General features: G+C 40.7%; 2 protein-coding genes across 6 annotated transcripts in view; both read left to right on the plus strand.

Moving 5' to 3' along the window:
* KDM5B (lysine demethylase 5B) overlaps positions 1-8,188 on the plus strand; it is an 83,272-nt gene that overhangs the window by 38,530 nt on the left and 36,554 nt on the right. For all 5 annotated transcript variants that reach the window (XM_032136940.2, XM_032136941.2, XM_058430518.1 and 2 more), the window contains exon 5: positions 5,590-5,724. In XM_032136940.2, the coding sequence (XP_031992831.1) occupies positions 5,590-5,724 (135 nt within the window). The remainder of the gene's footprint in view (positions 1-5,589; positions 5,725-8,188) is intronic.
* LOC116457630 (cytochrome c oxidase subunit 7C, mitochondrial-like) lies at positions 3,692-5,564 on the plus strand. The gene has a single exon (XM_032753825.2). The coding sequence runs from the start codon at positions 5,228-5,230 to the stop codon at positions 5,417-5,419; it is 192 nt and encodes a 63-aa protein (XP_032609716.1). The 5' UTR covers positions 3,692-5,227; the 3' UTR covers positions 5,420-5,564.

The raw sequence follows: 8,188 nt of genomic DNA on the forward strand, positions 1-8,188 counted from the left end.
TGTAATCCCCACACTTTGGGAGGCCAAGGCAGGTGAATCACCTGCGGACAGGAGTTTGAGACCAGCCTGGCCAACATGGCGAAACCTCGTCTCTACTAAAAATACAAAAATTAGCTGGGCATGGTGGCGTGTGCCTGTAATCCCAGCTACTAGGGAGGCTGAGGCAGGAGAACCGCTTGAACCCGGGAGGTGGAGGTTGCAGTGCGCCGAGATCGTGCCACTTCACTCAAGCCTGGGCAAAGAGCGAGACTCCGAGACTCCGTCTGGAAAAAAAAAAAGACCTTGTTTTGTGTTTTTTCCTCTAGTGTTTTTGTTCTGCTTTGAGAGCAGCTATACTTAGAAGTTTGTTTCTGGAATGAATAAGATTGTGGAGGAAATTTTTTTACTGTCCAAAGCTGAGGAGTTGATTATTATCTACTTGTTACAACTTTGCATTCTCTTTAAATTTAAAGTTGCTAAAGTATTCCTGGCTGTCATATGAAGGTATAAGCTGTGAAATAACTTGCCTACCTATTCTCTTTTGCCAGCTGAGATTTTTAAGGAGATTGTCAGAATGTTGATATGGTAAAAGGGGATTTTATAATGCTACATAGCTAATGCGTTCCTCTTCTAGTAATTCCTGTGTAGCCGTGTTCATTTCTGACAAAATGGTATTTGTGAAATTATTCACTTAAAAACTTATAGGTAAAACAGTACTGTAAAAGCTTCCCATTTATTTCCAGGCCTTGGTAGAAAGAAGAGGGGTGTCATTATCCATTCACACCCTTTGAGTTATTTTAGGACTATAGCAGTGAGCCCTGTAACTTTAAGAATTGTTTTCTGTGCTGTAGAGGTAGGAAGAGAATAACATAGTTTTTGAGGGGTAAATCACTAACCAAAGTCCTGTCCTAATACTATACACTCACAAACACACCATCTGTAATGCTTAAATCCAGTAGATTTTGTTTTTCTTCCCTCTCTCCCTTATTGATTCCAGGTGAACACTTTTTAGCCTAGAAGAAAGTAGCCAATCTGACATTCAAAACTTTTTTTTTTTAATACATTATGTGAATGTTTAGTGAGCCCATGGATGAAATTGTTTAGAATGTTGAATGTGAGCTGGGCGCAATGGCTCACGCCTGTAATCCCAGCACTTTGGGAGGCCAAGGTGGGCAGATCATGAGGTCAAGAGATGGAGACCATCCTGGCCAACATGGTGAAAAACCCTGTTTTCACTAAAAATACAAAAATTAGCTGGGCGTGGTGGTGCGCGCCTGTAGTCCCAGCTACTTGGGAGGCTGGGGCAGGAGAATCACTTGAACGCAGGAGGCAGAGGTTGCAGTGAGCTGAGATTGTGCCACTGCACTCCAGCCTGGGTGACAGAGCAAGACTCCGTCTCAAAAAAAAAAATTAAAAAAATAAAAAATAGGCTGTGTGTGGTGGCTCAAGCCTATAATCCCAGCACTTTGGGAGGCCGAGGCAGGTGGATCCCCAGAGGTCAGGAGTTCGAGATCAGGCTGGCCAACATGGCAAAACCCCGTCTTTACTAAAAATAGAAAAAAAAAAAAAAATTAGCTGGATGTGGTGGCAGGCGCTTGTAATCTCAGCTACTTGGGAGGCTGAGGCAGGAGAATTGCTTGAACCCGGGAGGCAGAGGTTGCAGTGAGCCGAGATCATGCCATTGCACTCCAGCCTGGGTGACAGAACAAGACTCAGAATGAGACTGTCTCAAAAAATAAATAAATAAACAAACATAAAAAATAAAAAATAGAATGTTGAATGTGGAACCTTTTTGCCTCTTATAGTCAGATCTAGATACAGTTGCCCATAGTAGATTAATTTTCTCTTCTTGAACTCTTCCTAAGTATGGAAGTTATAGTGAATCACTCCTGATCCTTCCACCTGTTATTTCTCTCAGGGCTATTTTTATGCATACATTCACAAATTGGAAGTGTACTCTTCATATACATCATTGCATCTTAAGGTTTTTTTTACTAATCATATGAGCATTTGCCATATCATTGAATAGTTTTTGAAATGCAATTTCTAATGACTGTGGCAATCCATTTTTTATAGCCAGACTTTATTTTGATGTCTTCTATTGTAGAATGTTTGGGTCGATTCTAGTTTTTTATTATAATACTATGATGAACATTCCTTGTATGTAAATTTTTACACCTATTTCTGATTTTTGAAATAGTTATTAGGGAGAGAAGAATTGAAGAACATATACTTAAAAAACAGGTGTACAGTAAAGGAATTATTGCAAAAGGGTGAAGTAGGGTGTAAGTTAAATTTTAGGAAGCTTGAGAAAAGTTGATACACTGTTCCAGTGGAACAGAGGCCTCAATCTTGCATCATCATGTTTTCTAAATGTCTTAAGGGATTGTTCTGCCTTTGGGTTGATGTGATTATGGCATGATGATATTAATCACCTGTAAGTCCTAGTTTCTCAAGTAAAGGTTAAAATTAGCATCTGTATGTTAATATTAGATGTAAAACCATATCGTGTGTATTTTTAATTGTGGTTTGAAACAAAATAATAAAGCTCTTCATATTTATTCTAAAAAACTACAGGGCATGATTTTCTTAGATCTGCAAAGTCCTTACAGAACCAAGCTGACCATAGATGATGGAACCATTGAGATTAACTAGTAGGAGATAGGAACCACGTATATAGTATCTGAATTTGTGATCATCTGCTTAATACAATTTATGTGATTCAGCTCAATTAGTATTTTCCTAATCATTCATACTTTTGTGTCTCAAATAGAAAGTACATTGGATACATAAAGGGGATTAATTTAGATGATGAACAGGTTTTATTCCCCTCTGCATGCTTTCATTAAACATACTCTAAATGCTCAACTGAGGACTTGTTACAGAATAGAAGGCAATGTTCTATACTAATTTTTTTAAAAAACAAAATATTTGTTTCTGTCAATTGTTGGGTGTTTAATTTGTCTCATAATTTTTTTTTTTTTTTGGAGACAGAGTTTTGCTCTGTCATCCAGGCTGGAGTGCAGTGCCATGATCTTGGCTCACTGCAACATCCGCCTCCCGGGTTCAAGCGATTCTCCTGCCTCAGTCTCCCAAGTAGCTGGGATTACAAGCATGTGTCACCACATTGCTAATTTTTGTATTTTTCGTAAGGACGGGGTTTCAGTATGTTGGCCAAGCTGGTTTCGAACTCCTGACCTCAAGTGATCTACCTGCCTCGGCCTCCCAAAGTGCTGGGATTACAGGCTTGAGCCACCGCGCCTGACCAACTTTTTTCAGAATGTAAATGCTTAACTATTAAGAATATAATAGGCCGGGCGGCCAGGCGCAGTGGCTCACGCTTGTAATCCCAGCACTTTGGGAGGCCAAGGCGGGTGGATCACGAGGTCAGGATGGTCAGGAGACCATCCTGGATAACACAGTGAAACCCTGTCTCTACTAAAAATACAAAAAAATAGCTGGGCGTGGTGGCAGTTGCCTGTAGTCCCAGCTACTCGGGAGGCTGAGGCAGGAGAATGGTGTGAAACCGGGAGGTGGAGCTTGCAGTGAGCCAAGATGGCGCCACTGCACTCCAGCCTGGGTGACAAAGCGAGACTCTGTCTCAAAAAAAAAAAAAAAAAAAAAAAAAAAGAATATAATAGGCCGTAGGCCGGGTGCGGTGGCTCACATCTGTAACCCCAGCACTTTGGGAGGCTGAGGCGGGCTGATCACCTGAGGTCAGTAGTTTGAGACCAGCCTCAACATGGAGAAACCCCGTCTCTACTAAAAATACAAAATCAGCCGGATGTGGTGGTGCATGCCTGTAATACCCAGCTACTCGGGAGGCTGAGGCAGGAGAATTGCTTGAACCTGGGAGGCGGAGGTTGCGGTGAGCTGAGATCACGCCATTGCACTCCAGCCTGGGCAACAAGAGCGAAACTCCGTCTCAAAAAAAAATAAAAGAATATAATAGTTAACTTTTCTGGATCAAATCAATACGTAGGTTTAAGTAGAATGAGCAGAATATTTAATATTTATAGGGCGCTATTACCAGTGGTAGATTTATTACTTGTTAACAAGTAATGCGTCAGTATTTTTAATAGTATATCATATTTCTTAACTATTAGAAATAAATTTTATCATTTTGTTGCTTTGTACTTTATTTTGTTCTTCCCCCAGTCTCTGTATTTCTGCAAATGTGAGGGGGAAAGGGGCGAATCTCATTAGTGAGATTCTATGGTAGTAACTGTGCCCATAGTGTTAGTGCTTCAGGAAGGTTGTTATTTCCATGTGTGTCATTCCAAATATAGCTGTTGCAACACACCTCAGAGGGTTACTTTTGGAACTTACTTTTACGAAGGTTTTTCGTAATGTTCATGGGTCCTGTTACGAAAAAGTAGTACTTACCTGAAATTCATATTAGCTTTGGTGGCAATATTTTGTTGTGTTAATGTTATATTGGCATTAAATACCCTCCTTTAGCCAGCTTAGAATAAAACTAAAAAGAAAAAGCAAAGCAAGAAGAGATGCATTTCTGATCAGAACCAAAGTTATTGCTGTGGGCTACCCATTGATCTTTGCCTTGCAAGTTAGACTTTGTAGGGATATACTGTGGTAAATGGAAACCCTAGTGAGGAAGACTACTTTAGTCAAATGACCTGTTTTCTCAATTCAGGTGATATCTTTGGATGATAACTTTGCTAGTTATATCTGAAACTATACAGTTGTAAAATCTGGAAAACATATTGGATTCCCTATTTTTTTTATTCCAAACACTTGTTAAAAATGAGATTTTTAATATGGAAAATTGTTTTGGGAGCTTATAAGGGGCCTTTCTAACAATATGGACCTGGCATTAACGGACAGTCCCAAGCACAAATAATTCCAAGTGGTTCATTGGGAATGCCTTGAGACTGCTATGGCCTGTTGTAACCTGATGATGTCAGCAATGAAAAATCAAAGCAACACCACCTGTTAAAAATTTTTTTAATGTTTTAAACCTGTATAGGTGTATGTATGTGGTTGGTAACCACAGACTTGTCTTTATTTTTATTTTGATTTTTAAAAATTGTAGGCCTGTTGTCTACATAAATAGTTGTAAAATGTACCTTACAAAAATCCACTGGAACTCTCTAAGATTAAAAAAGGAGGGAATCCTTTCAGTCCTTATGCACCGGGGAACAAGGTCATGAATAAAAGGTCTTGGTGAGGTGCTGCCATTTCATCCATCCTCGGTCTCTGCGCCTTTCGCAGAGCTTCCAGCAGCACTATGTTGGGCCAGAGCATCCGGAGGTTCACAACCTCTGTGGTCTGTAGGAGCCACTATGAGGAGGGCCCTGGGAAGAATTTGCCATTTTCAGTGGAAAACAAGTGGTCGTTACTAGTTAAGCTGTGTTTGTACTTTGGATCTGCATTTGCTACACCCTTCCTTGTAGTAAGACACCGACTGCTTAAAACATGAGGATGTTTCAGTTCCTCCATTTAACAGATATGAAGAGCATTTTAAGAGGTGCAGCCTCTGGAAGTGGATCAAACTCGAACTCATATGGCATACTAGATATGTTTGTCAATAAACTTATGATGTGGGAAAAAAAAAAGGAGGGAATTTATCAGTACAGTTGTTATTTCTAGTGTTTGCAGAAGCCAAACCTGACCACAGACACTAAGGACAAGGAGTACAAACCCCATGATATTCCCCAGAGGCAGTCTGTGCAGCCTTCGGAAACGTGCCCCCCAGCCCGACGAGCAAAACGCATGAGAGCAGAGGTAAGAGCCTCATGAGGTTAACTTAGAAGGAATTCTCAAGCCCTAATACCAATGGCTATCTGGCACTGGATTTCTCATGTGTATGCTCTTTGTAGTTTTGAACCTTGTTAATCTCACAAAGGGATGCTGTTTGTATTCCAGCTTTTACACTGGGTGAATTGTACCATCAAAGGGGTAAGGAATCGAAGAAGTCTTTCTAACTAAGTTTTTGCTGCCCGAACAGACAGCTGCTTGTTACCAGTCAAGGCCTTAGGAAGAATTGGTGTTCCTGTGTTCCTACTTGGATTGCCCATTACCCTCACAAAGTTGGGTGTTGTTTAATGGAGATTAAGGCTAGAAAACATGAAGATTAGGAGTTTTTTTAAACAGAGTGGTTAGAAGACAGTTAAAGTCACTTTTCTCAGACTTCTTTTTTTTTTTTTTTTTTTTTTTTTAGAGACAGAGTCTCGCTCTGTTGCCCAGGCTGGAGTGCAGTGGCACGATCTTGGCTTACTGCAACCTCCGCCTCCTAGATTCCAGCAATTCTCCTGCCTCAGCCTCCCAAGTAGCTGGGACCACAGGCGTGTGCCACCATGCCTGGCTAATTTGGTTTGTATTTTTACTAGAGACGGGTTTCACCATGTTAGCCAGGATGGTCTCGATCTCCTGACCTTGTGATCCGCCCATCTTGGCCTCCCAAAGTGCTGGGATTACAGGCGTGAGCCACCGCACCCAGCCTCTTCTTTTTAGAGATGGTCTCGCTCTTTCACCTAGACTGGAGTGCAGTGGCATGATCATAGCTTACTGCAACTTTGAACTCCCAGGCTCAGGTGATAGCTGCCACCTCAGCCTCCCAAGTAGCTGGAACTACAGATGCATGCCATGCATGCCTAGCTAATTAAAAAAAAATTTTAATAAAGACAAGGTCTCACTGTGTTGTCCAGGCTGGAGAAGGATTATTTGCTTTAAGATTTTTCTGCTCTGAGAAGCTTTCCCTGGGAAAGGAAGAAGAGTATTTTTCTAGTGATCTTGTTCCCATACCAGAGGTATGAAGGTTTTGAATTCCTGCCTAGCCTGATGGATATGTGAGTTTTAGGACTCAGAGATAATATATAGGGAACTGTTTAGAGCTGGGAAGCCTCATATTGCATTAATCATACTAAATCAGTAACTGGTTTTCAATAATTATCAAAAATGAAAAAAATCAGCCATTTTGTTTTCTGAAGAAATAGATAAATAAGAGAATTGTTTTTCACTTTGGTAAGTTAGAGACAGGAAAAAAATTTAGTGATTCACTTTTTCTGAATGAAGGAGACTGCCCAGAATAGGAAAATATGGTTATTTGAAGCCCATAAGCATGTTTAAAGTAAATTAATCTATGAATCAGTTCTTTCTTGAGCATATTCTTGATCTTATAAATGTATATATAAGAGATGCCCCAGTGCTGTGGATGCCTACATCTGCCTTGATGACACCCGAGAGTAATGATATTATTGCCCATGGAATAAACTCTTTTAGCAGTGGGCATCTTTAAAATGTATGAATAAACACAGGCAAAGTGAGAAAGCACAGTTCCACAAATACTTCAGTATTACCACAAAATGGTTTTATTTGCTTTACCAATAAGTATCAGCACTTTAAGAAATAATAGAAACTGAGATTGGCTTCTATACCCTCAATGAGGAGGGAGCCCTTAATAGTTTAGTGATGTTAGAAGTGTAGTTTATAATCATAGTTTATTAAAATAATTTATGGAAAATTATTGTGGAAGCAAAATTTTCTATAAATACTGACAGACCTTGGAAGAGGTCAGCAAACTCTTAGAGGAATTATGACATTTATATAACTACTTAGGATTTGGCTTAGTGCAGTGATTGAATAAAGCATAAAGCAAATAGATAAGAACCAAGAACCTTCTAGGAGGAAAATAAGAGTTGTTCTTCTGAATTTGAATAGAAACACTTCTCTCTTTTTTTTGAGACAGAGATTGGCTCTTGTTGCCCAGGCTGGAGTATAGTGGTGTGGTCTCGGCTCACTGCAACCTCAGCCTCCTGGGTTCAGGCAATTCTCATGCCTCAGCCTCTTGAGTAGCTGGGACCACAGTTGTGCATAACACCTGGCTAATTTTTGTATTTTTAGTTAGAGATGGGGTTTTGCCAGCCGGGCGCGGTGGCTCAAGCCTGTAATCCCAGCACTTTGGGAGGCTGAGGCGGGCGGATCACGAGGTCAGGAGATCGAGACCATCCTGGCTAACACGGTGAAACCCCGTCTCTACTAAAAACACAAAAAATTAGCCGGGCGTGTTGGCGGGCGCCTGTATTCCCAGCTACCCGGGAGGCTGAGGCAGGAGAATGGCGTGAACCCAGGAGGTGGAGGTTGTGGTGAGCCGAGATCGCGCCACTGCACTCCAGCCTGGGGGACAGAGAAAGACTCCGTCTCAAAAAAAAAAAAAAAAAAAAAAAAAAAAAAAAAAAAAAAAAAAAAA

Source organism: Hylobates moloch, unplaced genomic scaffold (genome assembly GCF_009828535.3).
Source record: "Hylobates moloch isolate HMO894 unplaced genomic scaffold, HMol_V3 SCAFFOLD_18, whole genome shotgun sequence".
Taxonomy (NCBI): domain Eukaryota; kingdom Metazoa; phylum Chordata; class Mammalia; order Primates; family Hylobatidae; genus Hylobates; species Hylobates moloch.